Source organism: Nicrophorus vespilloides, unplaced genomic scaffold (genome assembly GCF_001412225.1).
Source record: "Nicrophorus vespilloides isolate i.1.1-1 unplaced genomic scaffold, Nicve_v1.0, whole genome shotgun sequence".
NCBI classification, from domain to species: domain Eukaryota; kingdom Metazoa; phylum Arthropoda; class Insecta; order Coleoptera; family Silphidae; genus Nicrophorus; species Nicrophorus vespilloides.
Genome location: NW_017098685.1, coordinates 49,699 through 74,853, shown reverse-complemented (window position 1 = coordinate 74,853; position 25,155 = coordinate 49,699). Strand labels below are relative to the sequence as shown.

The 25,155-nt window shown below is 30.5% G+C and overlaps 2 protein-coding genes across 4 annotated transcripts in view; both read left to right on the top strand.

Annotated features, from left to right (window-relative positions):
- Positions 1-25,155, top strand: part of LOC108563007 (neurocalcin homolog) — a 75,444-nt gene that overhangs the window by 7,138 nt on the left and 43,151 nt on the right. The window lies entirely within an intron of this gene.
- LOC108563008 (neuronal calcium sensor 2) overlaps positions 1-25,155 on the top strand; it is a 66,986-nt gene that overhangs the window by 6,500 nt on the left and 35,331 nt on the right. The window contains exons 1-2 of one of the 3 annotated variants that reach the window (XM_017921543.1): positions 12,809-12,993; positions 23,756-23,888. In XM_017921543.1, coding sequence (XP_017777032.1) covers positions 23,778-23,888 — 111 coding nt within the window. In that variant the 5' untranslated portion in view covers positions 12,809-12,993; positions 23,756-23,777. Of the gene's footprint in view, positions 1-12,808; positions 12,994-18,213; positions 18,811-23,755; positions 23,889-25,155 lie in introns of those variants that run through there. The other 2 variants (XM_017921542.1, XM_017921544.1) reach the window with 2 other exon arrangements.

Here is a 25,155-nt window from a genome sequence, read left to right as displayed (position 1 = left end):
TAAATAAATTTTAACATACAATAAAAATATATATACTAATAGGCTGGCCAAAGGGCAAAGTTTCTTATATTTCTGGAAAGAATAGTCCGCGTGAGCAATAGAAAATAATATTTTGCAAGTCTGGTTATAATGCGTTTTCATGCATCAACTCGATAGATTCTTTTTTTATTAATTATAATAACATTAAATTTTTATAATATCTCACTTCACTTAGTTCTCGTTCAGCCAATATTACGGACTGTTTGTAACCGGACTAATCGAGGACTTTAAAACCACACAAAAGATTTTATAAGAAAAAAATCGATCATTTATGTAAAAAAAAACATAATTTTGTAGGCAGAAAGACTTGTGTCAATAATTCATTATGACTAATAAAGATGTTTAAAAGTAACAATATAATTTTATTAAATTAAAATTTAGTTTGTTTCGAAATGTTTAAACCGTACAATAGTGTACACTTTTTATTTATATGCCATGTTTAAATGTTATTATTTTATATACATATACATAGAAAGGGCTTTTTTTTATATATATTTTAATAATTAATAGAAGTTGTGTTAAAACGCCTATTTCTATATATTCGACGCAATTATATAATAAATTTAAATTCGCACCTGTGAATTTTACATATTTTAATACTGCGATTTACATACTTAATTGGTGGTATGAAATGAGCGAGAGCATATGTAATTGCGTGAAAAATTTTCAGGAAAAGTCTACACCGGTTTTTATTTCTATTAAGCCAAGTTAACATCTGTAAATTAAAATATAATGTACCGTAATTAATACTAATTGCACACCGTACTCTTCATATCGCGTACATATTTTAATTTAGATTATTTATGATATATTATATTTTAATATAATATATTTTTATGCGTATATTTAGCGAGAAAAGATTATATTTGAAAATAGTACAACATATATAAAAGTAAATATTAATAATTAATTATACATTACAATATTATCTGATCTTATCCAATATATTGTGATTTATTGATTATTTGAGTTCAATTTGTTTATGTTTAATGACTATGTGAATAATGTATTATGTAATGCAAGTAACAGATGCAATGTGTTGTTGCTTTTGTCGTGCAATATTTTATCCTGAGAATACCATTTGCTTGATGTCTTACTTTGCAAAAGACAATTACATTCCAATCGACAAAGCAGTTGCACCGGGAGATTTTCCGACAGAATTTCTATTTAAAAACTTGCGAGGAATTTTAAATGGAATATCATCTGCGCCAAACGACGTCTTTTGCGAAAAGGAATTCAATTTCATTCAACTTGAAAGCAACACTTCTTTGCCATCTCGAAAACAATTATTATTATTATTATTCATCTTTATGTATTTTGTCCGGGAGTTTCTTTCGCATCAAAAAGCTTTTAGTCGTAAGACAATGGGGCTAAATTTAATTAAACAATTAAATCATAATTGCATTTTAAATTGTCTTTAATTTGTAAGTTAATATCCTTTAATTAATTTAATGTATATACTATTTTTTACTATTATATGTATTAAATTTATCAAAGTAGAGAGTCAGGAAAATTAGTAGAATAGAGACGATTATTATTTCCAAATTAACTTAGAGCTTTTTTTGCAAGATTAACAAATCTTAACATTGTAAGTAGTTGATGCTCTTCCCGCAGATTTTTCAATCACGTGTTTTTAAGATTTTGTTAGTGTTCTTTATTTATCAATATAAAATATATATGTTAAAATGGACTATCTTAAGTTTGTGTGTGCTCCTTTCCGGGCTTTAAGTTATACTTAATTGTAGACTAGGTTTATGTCAGGATTGTTTGCGTCGGGTGACTAAAAAGATAATGTTTTAAAAAACCCGCTTCTCGACTACAATCCCGGGTGCCAGAATTGTAATATTTACATATATTAATTGTACTAGAAAATGGAAAAGCGTGTTTGGATTATGTCGATATTGGTTTTATAGTAATTAATAACGATTTGTATATATGTCTTCTCTCGTCTTGGGATTTAATAGTAAATCCCGGGAGTCACAATTATAAAAAAATAGGAACTTTCGGGAAATCCTGGAAAGGACTCTACTGATTGTAACTTTCTACTATATACATGGCTAAAGAATCTCATTTAGGACATAGATCTAATAATTTTGTACATCGTTACTACGTTAATTATTTACTATACTATTGCTAATTTAGAAATGTTTTATAATAATAATAATTTATTGTAAAACTAGTATTTTGTATGTGCACAAAGAATACAAACTATATTTTTCTGGGTTTTAAGATATGTGTCTGTTCTAACACTAAACAACTGCCAACGATGTAATGAAAATATATTCACGTGAGGGAAATGAATGTTGCAATATATTTCTAATTATAATTTAGCCTCCGCTTATATTAATTATATTTATAGCGCTTGGACCTGTCTCAGAATACTTATTATATACAAGTCATTGTTATAAAATTTTAAGTAAATTAAAGACCACCCGCAATTTCCGGCTTTCATTGTGCACTACGCGGTGGGGGCATTTTGGTACGCTTGAAAGGTTCCCAAGATAAAGTATTTGTAGATAATTTGAACTTTGCGAGGGTGAATTTACAACGAGACCTTTTGTTTAATTGTTCATAATTTAACTGGAAACAAAATATTCCACCTCGCATATATTTTTTTTCTCTTCCAAGAAAGCCTTTCTTGAGACCACCTCGTGTTTACCCCTTTCATACCAACGGGAGGGAGAACTTAATTGTAAAGCTTTGCTGCAAACTTTGTTCTTACCGATATAACGCAACGTTTTGCGTGTGCACTTTCCGAAGGCTCTAATTTACTTGCACACAGAGAGGAAATATAAATAGAGTCAAAAACGGAGAGTCTGTAAAGCAAATACCGTCAGGGCTCTGTAATTTGTCTTCTGCGAAAGCAATCTAATGAAAAAAAAAATAGAAAGAAAATAATGTTGAAGGATGAAGCCGTATTTATTGTTGCCCTTTGTGGCAACACAAAATCCTGGCTGTGTCGCTTCACTGCCTTATGATTAAATATGGTATTAGATATAAAATCTTTTCATCCCATCAGCTTTATTAAATTTATATACGATATAAAATATATAGATGTTCAAAGACAATCCCTCGAGTGATTAATGAATATTAAAGTCTTGTTTATTTTTTTATGTGACTGTTATATTAAAGATTATTATGTGGTTAAATTTGGATATACAGTGGAATCTCACTTAACGATTTTAATACGAGTTTAATAATAAGTGTACACAAGTTTTAAAAATGATGTAGCAGGCGCACTTGTTAAGCGAGTCATTTGTCTTACAATTCAATTTATTCGTTAAGCGAGGCTCCACTGTACTTTGGTTACTTTGTGATTTATTTGAGAATTTACAAGCTCTTACAATTCTTCAATATTTTTTCAGTTATCGGAACATGTGTTTGTTGTTTGAGCATAAAAATCTTTTGCGAAAGTTTTTGTTTGATTTGTTTGCAGTCCGAACTGTTCGTTAACCGATTACCCACTGTATTTTCTAAAGCAGTGATTCTCAAATTGTGTTGCGCAGAAAAATTTATGACAGACGGGACGGTATGTTTTTCTACAAAAGGGGGTCGCCGACCAAAAAGTTTGAGAAATACTGTTCTAAAGGACGATATTAAAATATACGCTTTTGGATTTAATGTATTCCGATCATTCTTATGTAAAGCACGAATATGTCCATCTATATCTTATTTTCCATAAATGCAATTTCTGACTGATCATATAAACGTATGCGCATAAAAGTACAGCTTATTAGAATACCTAAACCCTAGATTCAGTAAAGCGGGAACTACCACTATCTAAATTTTCAGTTTTTTTTTACATATGATAATTGTGTTAACCTAAAATTCTATTTTCATCAAAATATGTCTATTATCGAATATTCATATGTTATTTAAAGTTTACTATCTACTCAATGGAAACAAACAATTACATTCATTTATTAGTAGCAAAAGTAATTGCAGTTGCACAATATGATTATTGTTGTGAAAATGAAATAGATGATAGATTATTATATTAAATGGCTTAAATGGATATAATGTAGATTATATTTAGCGCATGAGTTTACAAACCGCATTTTTAAGTAGACATTTCTATTTAAATATTTAATTGTTTACTGTGTTGTTACAGCAACAGTAAATTTGTAATTACTCGTATATATAATGTTTGTATAATTAATGTTATTTACAGTAGCTCTTTAAATTTTACACTGTTATATAACTATGTTTGATTTTTTATAAGAAACTTATAGAACGAACGCAGGCAGCTATGGTTGAGCTCGCGTCATTGTATCCATACGACCTTATCAAATAGGTCGATGGGGGTTTCGCTGTGAATACAACATGCGAACGCAAAAATTTCCAATAATAGAACCTCAACTTGTATTTTTCTATGTACGTGTGTATATGTACAATGGAATGTACACAAACCGGCTCATACATACACAGATCAATTAGCAAATGCGTCGACAGTAGGTCTACTTGCTACATCGAGCGTTACCTTTATATATTAAAACGTGTGCCAATCAATTAACTGATTGCATAACTCGATATTGTTATCCTTCTAACGTCATATGTATTTTTATATTTATTATTAAAGAAATCAATACCGTCGCTCTGTTTTAGCCCCGCTATACATTGCATCAGCAAAAAAAAGGGAAATGCTGCTCCCCCGGGTATCGTTCTTCCAAAGCCATTGTCGGTGTTACTTTGCACAATGTTTTGTTCTGTTGTTCTTTGTTACCGAGTCAGGTATTCAACTCTTAACCCCACGTTAGCTTAGCTCCACAGTTTAGTTTTTTTTTTAAATAAGCATAATTCTCTATATATAAGAAGATTTCTCTATAATTAAAAAGTTTTATCTAATTAATTAGATGCAACTGTAAAAGTTAAACAATAGTTATATCGGTTCCCAAACTTTTTTGTGCCGTAGACCCCTTGCCATGTTTTTCGGTTTTGGGTAGACCCCCTACTTACCTGATATTGATTTTCTGTAAATTTATTATTTATATATATACTATCGTGGACCCCCATTTTCATTTCATTTCCCCAATTTTTTTTTCGCTGACGTACACCTCTTGCAGGTTGTCATAGACCCCTGGGGGTCGATATAGACCACTTTAGGAATCACTGATGTAGAGTCTTTATAATTTGTATATGCTTACGCATTATAAATGTTCTTTAAGTTATGAATATGATTGTTTGTATTTGGTGGACGTTGAATATAACATAAATGTAAAGTTCTTTCTGAGAATGAGAAGAAATAATGTAACGAGAAATAGGAAATGTTGGATATGGAGCTCTCCAACTCCTGCATATATTACAGAACTCTTTTGCCACCTGAATAAATTGAAAGTTAAAGTAGTTTTGAAGAAATCATTATAAGACTCTGTATCAATGAAAGGATAATAAAAAGTATTCTAGTGATCAACTATTGAAATGAGATTTATTGAAGTTCCAAGTAATCAGACCATTGGTGTTAGAAATTATCGTTCGATACGAGGCCACTTTGAGAAGTGCAGAGCGAATTTGAACGGTGGTTTCAAGACTATTGATCTGTCCATTCGGCCATCACCGTGCCATTTGAACTAATTGAATTATAAGCTCCAATTAATTCAAACTGTTCTCATCGCAACTTAACAGGAGTTATATTACTCTCCGATAATTATCAAATTAGTAGCCTATTTATATTCAAGCATATGTGTTTCATACTATACATATATTAACAGTTTAATTGATATAACTTATTTTATTAGTTTAATTTACATAAGTGTCCACCATCCTCAAAGCTATATATCTAAAGTTTATAATAACACTTAGAAATCTTCCAACAAATACTACAAACATATAAACTAGAATGGCGACAATAACATTAAGATGATCATTAGTGCTGGTACCTTATGCTTGTACTCATTTTAGATATTTTAATGATTTGATATGAAAGCCCGTCTTGTCTTTTTTAATGATGTTCCGATTTGGTATGTACAGATTTCTATTTACGTAGAAAATACGGGAACATCAAACAGAAATTTACGGTTCTGCGCTTATAATGTTGCTCATTACTGTTTTTCTTAGTAAATCTGCGCGATGAAACCATCAATAGGATTTGTCGATAAATAAAGCCACTCCAGGTTTTATATCTTGGTTGGTTCTGTGCGAGCAAAATGTGTCGAAAGTGTTAATCCACGGATGCGTGAATTCTGAATATCCGGAGCTAAAAGACAATGAGGATAATTGGGAACCCTAAAGCAGGGTGGGGTGGTTTTGAACCGCCTTCGGGCTGTGCGGGGTGTCTCGTCCTTCGCAAAATAATGAATTCGGGACAAATTGAGGATGGCGCCTCTCGTTTTAGGAGAACAGGGAAATTCTGTTATGTGCTTTGAATATAAATACACAATTTTTATACAGGCCGAAAGCCGCCGCCTCTCTTCGTACGTCCCTTTTGTCCACAATCTAAATGACCTGAGTGCATGGATTTTCCTTGACTTGCGTGCAGTGTTTATATTTGGCGTGACAAAATCACCCTAGATTTCATGACGCCGCGACGCATGGCCCTTACATTATGAGCAACAACAACAAAAAAATAAATTTGTGTATAATAGATTACAATTGTTCACATGCATATTACACCGAAAAGCAAACCCTTGTAGAGGTGCACGGTGCAATTTGCTTTAATGGAATTCGTGTATCGTTAGCGCAGTGTTCCCAAAATAAACGTGGATTAGACCAATTTGCATTGTTTATCCGTTTTGTCTCTGAAAATTCCCTCTTGATGGCGAATTACTTAGACCGAAAATTATTTTCATTTGAATAATACATTTTTACCGAATTATGTGGAATTTTTTCATTTAAATTTTCTACACATGGCGAAAGGAATGTGGTACATTGTATGTATACAGTAAATTTTGTTTATCATTATTTTCTATACATGAATATAATTTAATTAATAAAACACTACAATTATTCCAATTGGTTTTTTTGTCATTAATTAGAAAAATAATTATGTTATGTATGTTTGCAGTGTGATATATCAAATTATGAGCTTATCTTTGAAAAATGTTTTAATAAAGTATTCTAAATTGCGAGTTTCTATTTTTTTTTTGTTTTAGTTAAACATTAGCAATATTAATTATTGTGCATACAAATCCTTCCATTAATCTTAAAAAGTATGAATCGGGTTTATCTTCTCGACAAAAAATGGATGAATATAAACAGTTGTATGTGTGTTTGTGTGGGATTCGCAGATCGATGTTGAGTTTATCCCTTTTTTGTGCCCGGCCTATGGTTTTGTATTGAAAGCAGCCCCGTGACGGATTACCTACTTTCTTCTGAATGGGTTACATTTGCAATACACAAACGCCAATTTCTATTTTCTTTTTGTATTATTTTGATTTGAGTTTGCTAACGTTTTTCTTTCACTCTTCTTCTCTAAATGGAGAATACACCAGTTTTTTCTTCTATGCAATCATTAATTATTGCCTTCCAGTTTTATCTACTTCTGTGCCATCAATAGACTTGTTCCAATCGTGTTTGGTCTGCAATTGCAACATGTTATCGTTTTATTTGTATTTTTTTATGTTTGTGTTGCGTCCTTAATTAATCGTACTGCAACAGCGAATGCCATTTGTTTTATACCGTTGTCTGAATAATCTATATTACCGGTTTTTATATTTGCAAAGCGCCAACAATTCTATGAAACTTTAGTAATTGTTTCCTGAAACATATTTTAATTAATCTTCAGCTTTATTGTAATATTTATAATATATTAACGGTAACTACATTTATTACTTCAATCCTAATTAATTAATTACAGTAAAAAAAGTAATTAAAACATTAAAAAATAAAACTTTGTATATATTAAATTTAATAATTTAATTACTTCAATATCACAAATCACTTTAGTTACATTTCCTCTTTTCTCTACTTGGATTTTGTTATAATTCTAATAATAAAGTTATTAATTTAAAATTAAAGGCTATGAGTTAAATTTATATTATTTCAAAATATTTTCTATGTTAATTGTTTTTTTTATGAACAGTTTACTTAAGACTTAATTACATTTTTACAAAGAATTACGTAAATGTGTAATTTTCCGTTTCCCGTTTGATATTTTTTATTGTTTATTTTAATTTTACCGTGGAGGAAAAAAATATTGCTCTAGTCCCTTTCTTCTTTTCGTTTCATTAACTCGTACAAACAGATTTCTAAATCAACATTAACCTTGCTTTAATTCATTATTTTTTATGTTAAAATTTCGGGTTAAAAATATGATAACAGAAGAAATGAAACACAAGTGTTATTTCTTGCTATTAAGATAATCTGTTATTATTATCAAACATTAAAACAGTGTTTAATATTAATTTTTGAGTTGAAGTAAGTGAATCCATATTGTTTTTTAAATTTATTATTATAAATAAATCTTAAATCTGAATATTTCTTGGTAATTTCTTTGTAATTATTTGAATAAATGTTACAGATAATATTTCCAAGCATTAAATATTTGTTTTTTTTGGTCTGTGGCCAGATTTGATTACACACTAATTTTTAGAATACTTTTACAAAACAAAATAATAAATAAATAAATAGTTTTTACTTAAATTGATACGATGTATTGTGGTATATACTTTTGGATAATAAAAATAAGCAAATTCTTGGATCAATATCTTCAGCGTGTGGCGTTATGTAAATTTTACGATGTGCTATTTAAATAGTGAGGCATTCTGGTTGCCTATAACACATACTGACAAGTACCGTTTGCGACAAAGTTTAGATCGTACAAATTGGTTACTTGTTTTATGGCAAAGTAATTTCACTTGAACAGCTACTTTTACTATGACATTAAAGTTGGCGACAGCAACATAAGAGTGTATTTCTTATATATGAAATTAAATTAATGAGGTCTACGCTTTCATGGATTACGTTTCGAAATTACCAAACATACCGAGATGCGAAACTCCTGGTATGATATATCTATCCTCAAAGACACATAGGTTTTTGTAAATATAGCTATGTAGGCAAGACCCGCATAATATTTTATTCAACCTACGATATATATCTCGGGTTACACACTTATTATTTCCATTACATATTCAACATGTTGGCAGTTAACTTCTGTTAAATATTCATGGCTCGTGCATTCTTGGTCTAAAAATGACCCTCGTATAAGAACGTTGCTGTATACACCTCTGGAGTCTGGATTATGCAATAATAAATATATTAGATATTGCACAGGGGTTACGAAAGCAAGTCGAGTGCGAAAAGAATGTTCTCACTGCAATATTACATATTTATTTAAATTTACATAATCTCCCGTGCATGTTTAATAAACAAACATTCAAGCTGAACCAATAAAATAATAACTGAAAATTACAGATTATGAAACTTACTTATATCATGCCTTATTTTTTTGTTGTTAAACATTTATGAAGAACTCAAATATATCTTTAGTTTTATCTTTGCAATTTTCAACTTGTGAACAAAAAGTTTTCTGTACCTAATGACGGTATGTGAATTGTGTTGTTCAAAAGATGCGTAATTCTAGCCTGTATTATGTTTCCATTTCAGGCATAATCGACTTATTAAATTGCTTTTATCTCTTTAGGTTCACTGCGTGTCGTTCACTATAAAACTGTTCTTTATATGCTAAAATGACTAAAATGTGTAGAAACTGATCTTTTGAACTGATTTTTGGTTGATTGTAACACACGATTCATCGTGCATCATTAAACTCCCATTGAAATGTTGAAGTAAATCTAGTAGGCAATTGTTCAATATGTTTTCGTGATTTAAAAAAATACTGCCCATTTTTGTCACGCTTTCGGTGCTTATTGATCTGCAATGCAATCGATTTTAATTTTTTTCGTGAGATTGGATCCCGACACCTTCGTGATTCTCCTATTGATTTTCAGTTACTTTTTTTTATCAAGCTCTATTTCTAACGGTTGTAAGTTCATCTATAGTTAAGAAAACATAATATGTCATTGACATACATCTCTTGTCAACTTTTGGTTTGCCCTAGAAAGTCTTTGATCGTAGTTTTGTTAATACTGGTTACATAATCGGAGATTGTTATTCTTTGTTGCCTGCGTAATTGTATGCATTAAGGTTTTCATTATGAATGCGAAATGCGTATCCACAGTGGACTGCCCATCCTGTGAATGTTTGTATTACGAAAGGTAATCACACATCTAATTAATTAGAAATTTTAATTGAAAAGAAAACGTTGTGTCTCTTGGCTGCCCGCACGGGCGACACAGTTTACACTATAATCCGATTTAACAATTATAACCGAAGCACCAGGGAACGAATTTAAATTAAAAATTAGCCCACTGTATTGTATCACCAAGTCATTATTCTTCTCCTTTTTACGTCGCCTCTATTATTATTTAAATGAAGAGGAAATTTATACTGACATTATTTCAGGTTTTGATTAAGATTTGAAAGAAAATTAAAAAAGAGCTTTCTCCCATTTTTTTCATGTTGTCTATTGAATAATGGAATACTGGCGGTTTTCGTGATTAATCATATATTCTGTTACTCTTTGCAACGATCGCAAATGTGATGTTGATACATGTGCATAAGTGTCGGTGGTTTTACTATCATTCTATTGATTTTGTTTCGACTAAGAATAAAGTACGTTTCGTTTAGTTAGCACACGTTTATGATTTCCCCTAACGAAGGGTGTGGCCGGTGTTTGGCAATGCCGTGTTCCTAACATGGTGGGGTCGTATCTATGAAAATGTATTGACAAGAGAAATGATCAATTACTTAAGCAGTATTTAAATATTTTCTCTCCAAATAAAAGACACACCCTTCCGAAGTAGCATTTTGTTTGCAGTCTGACATTAGATGTTTTATTAATTAAACTCTGTGTTTAATTTAGGATTCAGTATATATGCTACATGTTTCAACCTAGTGTTATGTTTCCCAAGGGCTAAATTGCTCAAGGTATACATAAGGGTTTAAGACTACAACGCACAGCTTTATAATATACTATATGTACAGCAACGTACATGAGTATTGTAGAACAATCACCATCAGCTGATACAGAGACAACATCTTCCCAATGATACAAAGTTAGTCTTAGTAGTTGCTTATCATAGACATTCGTTATATTTTGATGTGCCAAACCTTTTCTTATATAATTTTGTGTATATTTTATTTAAAAGTTGAGGTATTTTGAACTGAATTCAAAATATTTATATACACTGACGAATTATGTAAAAAATATAATATAACAATTATTTACTATTAATTACTTTTGCCATTATGTGTAAGTAACAAAATACTATATTGTAGTGTGTGAATTTTCGTTGGTGTAGAATTTTATCGCAAATATATTTCTGGATGGAAACTGGAGACGTCCGATTTTTATGCGGGCCTGAGTGGTTGTCAAAAGCATTTGCCCAACCAAACATAAGCATCAGACAAGGAAACTTTTTGAGCGCAATTGGTTTATAGACCCACCACTTTGAAACTATCACCGTTTATGTCAACGCAATGATTGAACTTTGCACATAAAGCCAACCCGCGCCCCACAATCTAAGTTCACCCTCCTTTGATCTATCATATTTATGTTTACTAAATGTCGAGCACACGCATTACTAATCTAATTGTAACACACATATCTAACGAACTACAAATATGTCGGTGAGCAATCCCGAATGGGGCGTGCTGAGTCTCTACATGCACTTGTTTAGAAATTCGTGGCCAAATATAATTATTTAGGAGAAGAAAGTGGGCTATTTATTCTATGGTTAACGTTTTAGGATTTGTTTGTTTTGAATATCAATCAAGTTGGATAATTCTTTTACGTAATTTTTATATTTACAGTTGTTTATATCAATATAATTAGTGAGTTGTGTATTATTAGAAAGTCGAGTTGGTGATACCAGCATCAAATCGTAATGATGATTATTTGAAAAAGGATCGAAATTATGTGTTTTGCATACAATGAAATTTGCAAATCGTAATTACACCATAGCCGTCCGTGGACAGAGTTGATTTGCATTCATGTTTATCGTCGTTGCTGAATTATTTATAACATTTCAACATCCACTTTTGCAATTTGAAACCCTCATCTTTAATTTGGAATGATATCATTTGCGAAATTTAATTCATTATTCTACGCACTCTCACAAATAGAGATTATTGACTTCACTTATTTTGTTATGTTTTATATTTATTATGTTTATACATTTATTATGGCCTTGCTAGAAGAAGTACTTGTTAACAAATAATAAAAAAAATGGAATTTAGTTGTCCAGAGAATAAAACTGTAATTGTATATGAGAGCAATATTACGCTTCTTATAACCTTATATTGAGTGTTGTAGTGTCCGGGTATCTTGTATTTCTATTTTTACGTGTTCATTAAACACTGAAATTGTTTATATCAATGCTTTGGATGAGGATATAACATTACGGAATCGATTTCGAAGACGAGTCTGAATTTTCTGTCAGCTTTATTGGTCGTAAAGCGCTCCACGGAACGTTCACGTGTAATAAAACAATTTATTAGTTTTCCAGAGGGCATTAATTTTTCATTCCGTCTCTGGACGTAGCGCATTCTTTGTGTCTGTATGTGCGCTTAAGGTATTATCTAATTTCGCATACGCACACTTTTTGCTGAATTTGCTTTTTTAATTATGTTTTATGAAACGTATTTACGTTCAACGTCACTTAATTGAGTTTTGTTGTCTAACGATCGTAATTATTTCAATTGGTGCAGGAAACTGGACTCTATTTAGTTCGATTAACGTTGCTTCCATTTCGCTTCAGTATTTATTTACGCTTCAGGCAAACAATATTTACTCGTTCCATTTGTTTGCGAAGCAGGAATATATTTAAATATATTTTTGAGCTATCCACTGTTTGTTTTTAAATCCACCCTGCAGCAAACAATCCCAGTACGACAATAAGTGTATATGCATATGGGATTGTTGATCCATTACTTTGTTTTAATCGCTAAGAAAATGTAAGTATTTTCAACGACGCTTGTAATACACATACAAACATTTTTAATTAGATAACACGATTTTAATTGATTTTAAATATGCACTTAAGTACGTTTAAGCAAATTTTACGAGCTATTTATAAAATTATTATTACCATATCACATGCGAATGAAATTATGATTTATGAAGTGTAATGAAAAAAAAAATGCGATTTGATTTTGAAACTAAATTATTTAAAATATTCCATTAATAAAAGTTACTTATGATTTTTTTTATTGAATAATGATTTAATACTAATTGTATTAATAGAAAACATGTTACTATCATTAATTTAATTGTTTTTTTTTTGGTATATGGATTTGTAAAATGCGTCGAAATTTTACCCAGGGAAATATTAAAGATTTTTCCATACAATTTATAAAATTATAAAATCGTTACAATTAGTCTCATTTCGCAGGTTGATTTGACATAATGTACAATTTTAGAGACATAAAAAAATCAGGCATTTTCGTTATTACGACTCATTTTGTTGCTACTGAATTTCTGCGACGGAGAAAACAATTATAGTAATATTTGCTGATGACTCCTTTTGTTCAATGCAATGAATGCATTTGTAAGAATACATATCAAAGTGAATGAAATAAAATCGTTACGGCATGATTACAATAAGTAACGTCTCCATTCAAATAACTTCAAAATAATATCCTAATACGACCATTTAACTTTGATTTAACAAAGTTTGCAATTTTAAGTCTAATTTCACCTACAAAATAAAAGTTGTACTAGAAGAAAAAAGTAACATCTAAAAAAATAATTAAGTTATCCAGATGGCTCAATCAATAGGTATCGATTTAGAAAATCCTGTTAGTAACACAGACAAAGAAAATGAAGATGTTTACAACCAAAGATTTATAACGTTTTTTTTTTTTGTTAGGAAACTGTAAGAGCAACCGTTACCATCGAAGGAAATTCAAAGTTGCTAATGTAGAAAAGTCATTTGAAAACTTGTCTGTTGTAACAAGCATCTATAATTATTTTTAATTAAAATATTTAAAATGTTCCAATGTATGATGTAAATGAATAGCTTAAATAAAAATACTATTTCCAGAAGACGACACCACGCAAAGAAGTGTGTTTGTTAGATATAAATAAATATGAGTAAGTTTATGATAATTGCGCTTTCGGACCACCCACATTAATGTATTTGAAATATATACAATATTTATAGGATCGTCGAACAGTTTATTGCACACTTATAGACCTGCCTCATATTTGTGTGTGTGTACAGGAGATCTATTTTCGAATTCTTGATAGGTTTTTGCGGGAACTGTCGTAAATTGCAGGTTTACATGGAATTATAAACGTTTCCGTTGGTAAAAGTAATCGCAATTCCCGCTGCACTGCACAATTAATAAGTGAGCATAGTATATCAAGTCGAGAGGTGCTTATTTATGTGATTTATTATATCGCAAATTATAGTGCATTATCTTTGATAAATGTTTACGATTTTTAACTATAATTTTGAAATAAACTTCGAAAGCACCAATTAACACAATTGATTTCACAACTATAGTAAAATATAACATGTTCGATTATTCTAATAATATTTTTATTGATAGTTAATTACTAATTGGTAGAGTACACATCCATTGTAACATAATTAGCACACAGTAAGTTTCTACTTTAATGCATATGAAAATTAGATTATATTTGATGGTGGTTTGAGTAAATTTGTTTTGGCTCATCAAGGTTAATTAATATTTTGCTTTCGGCATTTTGCGTGTGTCCGTACCATACGAAAATTTAGGGTTAAATGAGCTTTTCATATGTATTTTGCTAGAAATGAACAGTGTTTATTTTGTTTTCTATATTGCCTAGTATTAAATGTACGCGTGTTCTAATATTTTCTATATACACTGAAATGTTATTCCAATTAAATCTTCAACATATTTTTCAATGTGCAATCTTGTACCCAAAGCGAGAACGTAGTTAATATACATGTGCAATAAAAAGTGAAGAATTTAATGTAGACTGGTGATGTATTAGATTTCGCCAACCCGTGACATTGAAATATGAAATTTACAATTCATCAAAAATATACAAATATTTATTTACATTTTTATTAAAAAAACTTGCATGTGCATTTTTTTATATATTTATTTAAAATGTTTGATTTCAAGAAAACATTATAATATGTAATTTACCTTAGTATCTAATTTAAAAGAAATTGTACAGAAACTATTAGTATTAATTGAGTAATTTCCCAAGTTTAAGGTACTTTGAGACATAATGGAGCTGTTTGAACTTTTGATTCGGGTATTTTGTCTGATACGAAAATTTTTTGCGGTTTATGTCGCTGAAAGGAAGTCTCCGTCCTTTAAATGATTCATCGAAGATCGAACTAGACATATAGACAGAATGCGTAAAAGAGTGAAACGACCTTATTGATTCCGAGACTTCGGATCTATAATTTACGTGAACAGGAAATTGAAGTGCTAGCTTTTTTCTTTTGTTTAAGATGTTCCTATTACTAATACTAATAAAACTAAAATATTGTTCATTACATTTTTAAATCAACTGATTACTAAATGCATTGTTTCAAACGCAATTAAATTATATCCACGATGATCCAATTATCTTGACTGTTAATTCGGAGTAAATAAATTAATTTGCATATTCGTAGAGGTTCTGTGCGCGGCGATTTCCATTTCAAAGCTGATTAACTGTAGCGTAGCATTATTATGGAAAGTAGATACTAATTTCACATCCGCATATTATATTATGAATTGATTTTTCGATCAGTAGTTAACTTAACAAAAAATTGTAAAATTACTCGCTTAACGAGCGAAGTTTCGCATAACGAGTGACGAGGAAAGGAGAAGTCTCAGATTGTGCGCCTGATATATCATTTTCAAAACTTGTGTTCACATATTATTTGTATTTTTATATGTTATTATATGTTATGTTACACTGGTATGTCTTCGAAGCGAAAAAATAAACATAGATATGAATAGCAAAATCATTAAAAAGCTAGACCAAATTATACTTTTTTATTCGACATGAAACGCATTATTGTATTTTACATTAGTTTATATGCGGAAAATTGTTTCACTATATACTCGTTTCATTATACGAGTAAAAATCAGGAAACGGATTATGCTCGTTAAGCGATGTTACACTATATTGGATTTCTTTTCATGTTATAACAATGTAATGTTAACATTGCAACTAATTTTTGTTAATATTTCTTAAAATTTACAATTAATCAATATACTTTATTTAATAGGTATTATAAAAACTTCATGTTATATGATATTATGCTATCATTTTAGTATTATAAATGTCTTTATTCAGTATTTTATGGATAATTTTATAGACAAAATAAACGTACATAAAGTTTTAGTTTCAGCAGACTGGTTTTCAATGTTCCAGCTATTAACCTATTATTTCGAATAGACGTTTTCAAGCAACGAAAATCGTAGTAGAGTTCCGGAAATTCAGTTAGTGGATTCAATTAGGAGTTTGATTACGTTCTCGATTTAATTTATAGTTTATGTTGTGAGAAGTCCAGTTAATGAAAAAATGTCCAAATGAAATCAAATGTTTTTCTTAAGCATTATATAAACATTTTTATTAATACTTATTATCTAACTAGCTAAATCGTGAAATATGTAAATAAATATTGTTTAAAAAATAATTTTATTCTTTCAAAAAAATACAAATCTTTAAAATAAACCACAATTTAATAATTAAAAACTAGTCAATAGCTACTAGAGAGATAATTTTTTAAATAATATAGATATTATTATTAAATATGTATGTTGATAAGAAGATATATATTACTAACATTTCATAATTTTTTTCATTATTGAGAATACGATAATTGTTTTTCTTTTGTTAAAATGAAGGCTTGTTTGCTTCTGCTATTATACTAATGGATGGTAGTTATTGTTCTCTGAATTGTTTTAAACCAATCAATATACTTACAGCAATTTGAACAGACAATGAAATACTTACAGGTGATTAATTTCACATTGTTATCACCTCAGATATTTAGGTTTTGCTCAGATATTACACAATAGAGTCCGATCATTGTTCTCAATAAATCCTGATGATTTCAGCGAAGGTAATCGGATTCTATTATTGAATTAATGAAGTAAACTATCACAGCAATTCAATTTTCTTACGTAATAGTTATTAATTTATATTTGTCTTTTCAGGATTATATATTTACAATTAGCCTTTGAAGTTGTGTGTTTCGGATTATAGTGAATTCATTCAAAAATTTCTTTTACGAAATAAATTATATTATCTTATATTATATTATAAAAAGCTGATATAAAATTATTTATTGAAGAATAGTGCAAAGTAAGATTTAGTAAGAAATGAAATATGTAAATGTAAAAATGTATACTTTGGAATAGCGAAAATGTTCGAATCGATATATTAAATGAATTTTATATCCACAATTACGTTTGATTTAAGCATGGAGAAATACTAATGAGAAATGAACTAATTACAATTCTATTTAATGAAAATCATTAAAAACAAAAAAGAAGAAATAATTAAAAGTAATATTATTAAACACGTAGAATAAAAGTTGAATTGTTACCTGTTTAAAAACAACTTAAGTAAATTCTTTTGGGATATAAACAAATAAAAAAATATAAAGAAAAATATAATTTAAAAATGTCTTATTTGTATTAATTAATAATTGACAATAATAATTCTAGTAATAGCATAATGTGAAATTATGTTTTAATTCTTCTTTTTTTATGTGATGGAAGAGAACATTATACATTTTTTATATTAAAAACGATAGGAGGGTAGGAAATGTAACTGGGTAACCTTTGAGGAGTTTCTTTATTCTCGTCGTTATTTTTTTTTTGCGGTTCATGCAGTTATATATTATGTATAGTAAAAAAGTTTTAGTATTCAAAATTACGAGTGTAGAGGGAGCAAGATTAAAATTTAAAAGTGGAAAGAGAATAGATGAGACGATAAAATGAAATGGTTCGAAAATGGTCAACGAAAGGGAAATTTTCTGGCATTTTCTATGTGGTCCGAGTGAGAAGAGAAGAATCTCCATGTATGCATGATGCTATATATTAAGAGAGATGAATCGATCAAGCCGACAGAGCGTACGTAATAGACGAGTGCAACGGGCGGGATATGAACAGGTGGTCATTGTAGTGTGAAGTTTTGATTGTGGTGCAGCAGAGTTGGAGGTAGTGGTATAGGCTATGTTTATGACCATAGCAGGTGCTGCAGGAGGAAGCGCTGGATGCTGCAGGACCATCGTATTCCCTTCCCGTCCAGCCTCTGCACTATCTGTTAGTAATGTTAGACAGTAAAGTAGTTACCTGTGACTGTTAGCAGGTGGCCAGCGCCAGGCCTGGCGCACGCGACTTGTATTGATCTGGCAGCCTTCTCCGCCGCAGGACCAGTCGCAGGATAGTGCTTGCTCTACCCTCGCGCGTATTCAATATTCTTCCCTGAGACGCGACGGACAATGCTAGTGAAGTGCTTCAATTCCACACGTGTGTTGTCGTGTTGTGCTCTCTGAGCTGTCGCAAAGAGAAGGAAATTAAGTCTAATTTCATCTTCAGTAAGTTAGTGAATTCCGACTAACAAGATACACAACCTGAGAACGAGCTAGATTCGATCAGAGAGAGAAAGAGATACAGGCTGAAATAATAATCAATTCAAAAATAAATTGCAGAAGAAAAATATAAGGAAAGAGGGAACTTGTGTGTGTTGCTATTAAGAGAATTAACAGACAAATAGTCAAATAAACGACGTCCCGCGCTTCTCTCGCATCCGTCTATATATTTAAGGTAATTTATTTTCAGTTTGTTTACTCGCATTTTCTGTTCCTCCATGATCTGTAATTTAAATTGAATTTCTTATAAATCCCAATAAAATTTTATATCTTTTTGATGTATGAAGTATACGAGGTATACAGTTTAAAATTCAAATACGGTAAGTAAGCTTCATTAGTATACATGGTGCCACCTCTCCGGGGTATTACATTATTTAGATAAATTAGTAACCAAGCAACGGAACATCCATCAACGGTTTTCTGTACCTCGTTAAAAAAAATACTGCAACGGCAAGAAGCAAAACATATACAAAAAGAAATCGGGCGTTGCCTTGAAAACAAGGCGAATATGAATTGGTACAAATTTTCCGATCGGCTGGAGAATTCACTTCGAATCCCAAATAGAAACGTCCCTAGCTCGAACGATGCTCGGTTGCCCGTTAAATTGGACCGTCCCGAAACTGCCACGTTCTGCAAAAGATGTTTCAATTAATTCTATAGATGAGTAAAAATAAACGGGAGAACGCGCTCGAATTGATACCGAGATAATTACATTTGAAAGAAGGAGAAGCGTTCGAATAACAACGTTTTTTTGTTATTTGGCATTATGCAAATGCAATTAGGCTCGGGGATGAGTTTGCGAGAAGAACATCCACTATCTGGGCCTAAAGGTAGAGTGGATGGTCTTCAGGCACGCACGCAAACGCCCTGCTTTATTCAATAGACCACGAATAAATCTGAATGGGACGTAATCCCAACCGTACATGCCTTGTACAGGATAATTCCTGATGTCCCAAACCACCCTCTTGTATAGGTTTAGGTGTGTGCATACATACGTATTAGTAAACACATATACTCCCACAACGCGTTTACGTTCCATTACGTACATAAACCTGGGCTCGCACTTGATCCCAGCGGACGTTTAAAATGGTATACATTATGATGTCTGCAATAAAAAGCAAACAGAAATTAGCGCTGTTTCCGTTTCCTGTTTTGCGAAGCCCGTCTGGGCTCCCTCGACTGTTTGATATTCTTCGGCTAATTAATCGCCGGAGAGAAGAAGTAATCCGAAAATAAATCCGGCGCTGATCTGCAAGATGGATTTACTGCTCGGAATTCTCGTTCACTTTACGTAATGTTAATGGAACAATTTCAAAGCCGGCTTCTTTATTTACTTACTAAATACATATTATTAAAGTAAATATCTGCGTGTTGTTTGAGAAGCCTTATTTAATTAGTCTATAATTGTTATTATTGGTTTTGCTGAAAACTATTTTATTAAAAGTTTTTATGAAACCTTTAATAAATAGTTATATTATAACGTCAGAGAAACTTCATTACTTTCAGTTTCATATAATTTTCATACACGGCACGTTATTAAATACCTACGACCCTTTACAGTAATTTTCAATCAAATTTCTCCCTTTTCGTATATCTACTTAATAATAACATTATATATAGCAATAATTATAAATAAATTATAAAGTAAGTGCAATCATATATATTAATTAAGATTATTATTAAAATATATAATTATGATTGAAAATTTAAAAAAGTACATTAAAAACGTTTCTTATAATATTTTATTTAAAGACAAATTTTAAATAAATGTATGAAATTGTAGACTTGTGTATTAAGAATTTAAAGGTTGAATATATTTTTTTCCCTTAAATAAATGAGAAAGTTTCCAAGAGAATTCTTGAACAATCCAATAAAAATCCACCCTCACGTTCCTGCGTCATCCGAAGTATTATGGGAAATCGATACCAAAAGTTGTATCTGATATGATACGTTTACTGAAATAGAATAGGCACTACCTCTTTTGTTTAATTATATAACTTAAAATAAACAGAATATTTCGTTAAGCAACTTAAATTGTGAGAATTTAGTCAAATATCTTGACTAATAAGTAAATAATTTAACGTTTCATATACATATATCGTTTAAGTAGGACTTAATTATTGATAATTTTGTCAAATCATGTACACATTATTTGACAAAATTATCATTATTTTTGCAGTACACATTTAATTTTCTTTTGTTTTCGATCGCATGCACGACGAAATCCTTGAAAAAGTTGAAGTATAAAATTATGTTATTAGATTCCGTCGTCCTATCAATTATGTAGTATATGTAAAATTTTATTTTGAATTAAATTTATTAAAGAAAAAAAGAAAGAAATTGCGAAACGGGGATTTTTACTTGGTTTTACAAGTTACTTGATTACGAAGTAATCTTTATTGTATAATGGGAATTCCATACGAATTTGTTTTTGTCACTAGTTTTGCTAATAAATAAAATTCAGAATTATTTAAAGTATATTTATTTAAATAATATTGATTAAGTTACATTTGTACTATTGAGTATGAACGAATAATGTTACTACATAATTTTTTGATTAAATAATCCATGTATTATGTTTTGGCTTTCAATTAAATTACATACATAGAACGTATTAATTTTGGGTGACTTGAAAGTATAATATCAAGTGACCTCTCTCTATCCAAGTAATTCGTACATTTAACAGCTAAAATATATTTGTCGAGACATATCGACAAAACAAGACTCAGAAATAAATCAATACAAAATGACGTGAACAAGTTATACCCTATTACAATTTGATAAGTGAACATTTTTAAAATTAAATAACACAAAAATATTTTAAGAAATGTTGTGACTTTTTGTTTGTTCTGTCGCAATGCTTTATTTTTCTTTTACTTTGAAATACTTGAAATGCAAGTACGTGGAGCGACTATTGAATAATGTATAGGTAGACACCGATATTTATTAAATCCTGCTATCTAATGCAGTTGTCAGTGTGATGGATTTGCCGTGGAAAATTTACGGTTTAGAAATTTAACCGCTTTGACGGTTTATAAATTACACACAAATTCACCACTATATAAATTATATTACATTTATTTATAGATCAATAAATTTATTAATTAAAAAATTACAGTGAATGTTTTAGATTAGATAATGGACATTTGCACGGTAGACGTTAGAAGTCCATTACATATTAATCTTAATGTGGATGTTTAACACATGATAATTTATGATTACTCTTTGCACGTCACGGTAAGTCATAATATCCATTATGATAGTAAAATATTAATGCTCTAGAGCACTCTCACAAATTGTTCGCCCTCTCTTTGTTCTTTGTGGAACCTGATAACATTGTTTTTGTTTCCATACGGCGAAAGAGTAACAAGCTTCAAAATAATTTAACTTCAGTGCTTTCCAATCTCAAAATGTATATTTCTGGTTCCGTTCACTTAGCTCAAAACTACTCTAATCAATTGTAGAATTTTCGAGATTGTTTATTGTTTTACCATTAAGAAGTTAATAACTTGGTCATTAACAATAATATTTTGTTGATAAATCTAGTTCAAGTAAATTACGTAATATGTGAGGGAAGTTCGGGAAATCGATTAGACAAAGATACAGTTTTCTTTTCAGTTTAATTTATATCTCGGAAGAGAATAAATAAAGTGGAAGCGAAAACAAACATCTTCCTTATTCGATTTCCGGTTGCTTCCGGTCTTCAGACCTATCCAATCATTAAAACCAATATTGATGGTTGAAAGTTAGTGTCTACGCTCAACAATATATAGATGGATATTTGCAGTTATTCAATTCGACGTTTTATGTACGGATTATTAAAGCAATGCGTATCAAAACGAAAACTTTAATTAAATTGACTTAAAAAAATGGTAAACGTGAATCAAATCCTGCGGTTCATATCTGCCATGTTTAATGTATACGGTCATAAAAAAGCCGTAAAACGCTACTGATTCCTATATGATAGTGATAAATCTGTATATTCCCTCACGTTTTACTGCCAATGCGTCTCCTCTTCTTTTATTTATCTATACGTATTTTCATGTAATTTATTTCGTTACAAAGTATGACTATTGCAAATTTATTTGTAGATTTACATGCAAAATTGTAATATCCTTTTTTAGTGTAAGTGAATACGTAATAGTTTCAATTATTAACTATTCACGTGTAATTATGAAACTCGATTTTGAATTCGCGGAATAATTGAAACGTTCCAATTTTAATGGCGACACATTGCTTACACGTTTAATTAAATATCTAGACTTGCCAATTAAGCGTATTCTTGCTGAATGCTTGATTTAATAGTTACGTAAGAAGTCTTGCTATAATTGATTTAGTTACTTTTGTTGTAATATGATTCAATGATTATTATTTTATATATATCAACGAAATTTAACAAAACGAGAAACCTTTGCTTAGTATATATTATATTTCTTTGAATTTAAAAATATTGTGGTATTATCATTAAAAAGAATATTAAAAAAATTACAGGTAAACTGTACAACATTTATTGAATGTGTCATGTAATTTAGCGACTTTATACTATACACTTTTCATTTCCTCGATTCGTTATTTCCTTGTGACAAAAATAAATTGATATTTGTCGTGCGTGTGTTTTTCATATTATTTTGGTTTTTTTTTTGGTCGTGGAAATTGGGAAAGCGGATCGAAATATAGAATCTGGGAAAAAGGATTTTCTGTAATGTGTTTCGTGAAAATAGAGCGCGAGGCCGATTCCGCCGTTCCACGAGAGACCATTTTAATATTTTAATCGATAAATTCATAAATAATTCATGCTTATTATAGGGTTCAGAGTGGAGCGTGCGTGTTTTCAGACATGTACGAAAACTACGAAAAAAAATAATAATGACGGTAAAAAAAGCTCGGCTCTAATGGCCACTGATACATATATTTCTCGCCGGAGTTCACCCTCTGAAAATATTTTTTTTTTCATTCTTATTATTCATGAAAGTTAATTATTAACTCGTACTTATCACGTTATAATTGTAGTAGCAAGCACTCCAACAAAAAAAAAATAGACGTTGGTGATATATGCGTGAAGCGATTTCAGGAGTGGCGAGATGGACTTGAATTTATGTATGTTTTCATATTTCTTTTAGGTGAAGGGCTGCGCGAAGCAAAATGGGGTGCTTCGGCAGCAAGGACAAGCTCTCAAAGGAGGACATGGACTTCCTTAAGGAACGCACGAGATACGACGAGACCACAATCAAAGAGTGGTATAAAGGATTTAAGGTAGGCACTATTTTTTTTTACAAAGATGAACTGAACCCACCCCACGGGGCATTAAATTATTCATTTTCTGGTCGGTTCTGCCGCACCCCGACATTTGGATTCACGTCAAAAAAAGAAACAGCTTTCGAATTCCAAAGCCAGACGTTGCGAGTAGAATGAAAATATTGATATTAAATTTATTATTATTCAGACGAGTGTGACACTGAGTTTGTGTGCGTGTGACGGCGAGGGTTGTCAGTAACAATGAACCGAATCCAGCTGAATTTCAGATAGAACGGTGCCATTGTATCCATTATATGACCTAATAATCTGATATTAAAGTTTCCAACTGTAGTCACGTCGACGTTCCACACAATTTCATGTTTCACCTCTGTATGTGGCATATAAATACATTCGCGGAGAGCGCATAGGATATTCACGACGACTATTCCATTGTTTACAGATTTTCAAATGTTTCCATTTTTAATGTATCTAAAATGTTAGAATGGTGATAGCTTAGGATAGACCCTATTCGCAGATAGTTGGTTGGTTGGTTGATTGGTCATACGGAGATCATTCGAGGCTATAAACAGGTTTATTCAGACCGCAATTTTGGTTCCACGTTAAATGGTATTAAGTCTGTGGGATTAAGTAAACATTCTAGCGCTTACATACTGTGAACGGACTGAAATCAACTTGAAACGAAATTGCATTGTCGTCGGTTGTAGGAAAGGAGCTTTAATCCAATTGACTGACTCTTTATTTTATTATCATTATTTAATGAAAATTGACCAAAGTTTATATAACAGTAACAATGTGTTACAATCAACATTTGACATATTAAATAGTACTAGTACTTTACACAAAAATTGGTTCAATTACCAAAAATACACAGTTTATGGTCATTTTAAATATTAATTGAAAATTCCTTTCCTTATATAATATAAAAATAGGATTATGTAGAAAAGTTCTTTGATGTTTGCATTAATTAAATTTACATTGTGCTCAGTTTAGACACATTAATGGAATATTATATTATATATTTATGAAAATTCTATTAAATTATAATTGTTTTGTATCTTTAGACATAATTTGTACTTATTTCAGCCAATAAAAAACGGAGGTGCGTATTATAAGCATAACAAAAGTAAATTATAACAATCTTTTTGTCAATAACTCAAGTATAGTCATGAACTCTACTCTGTATATAAAACACGTAAAATTAATTGTCTTACACTAAGTTAAGATGCGACTTTTTTAATGAAAATCATATAAGTTATTAGCGGAG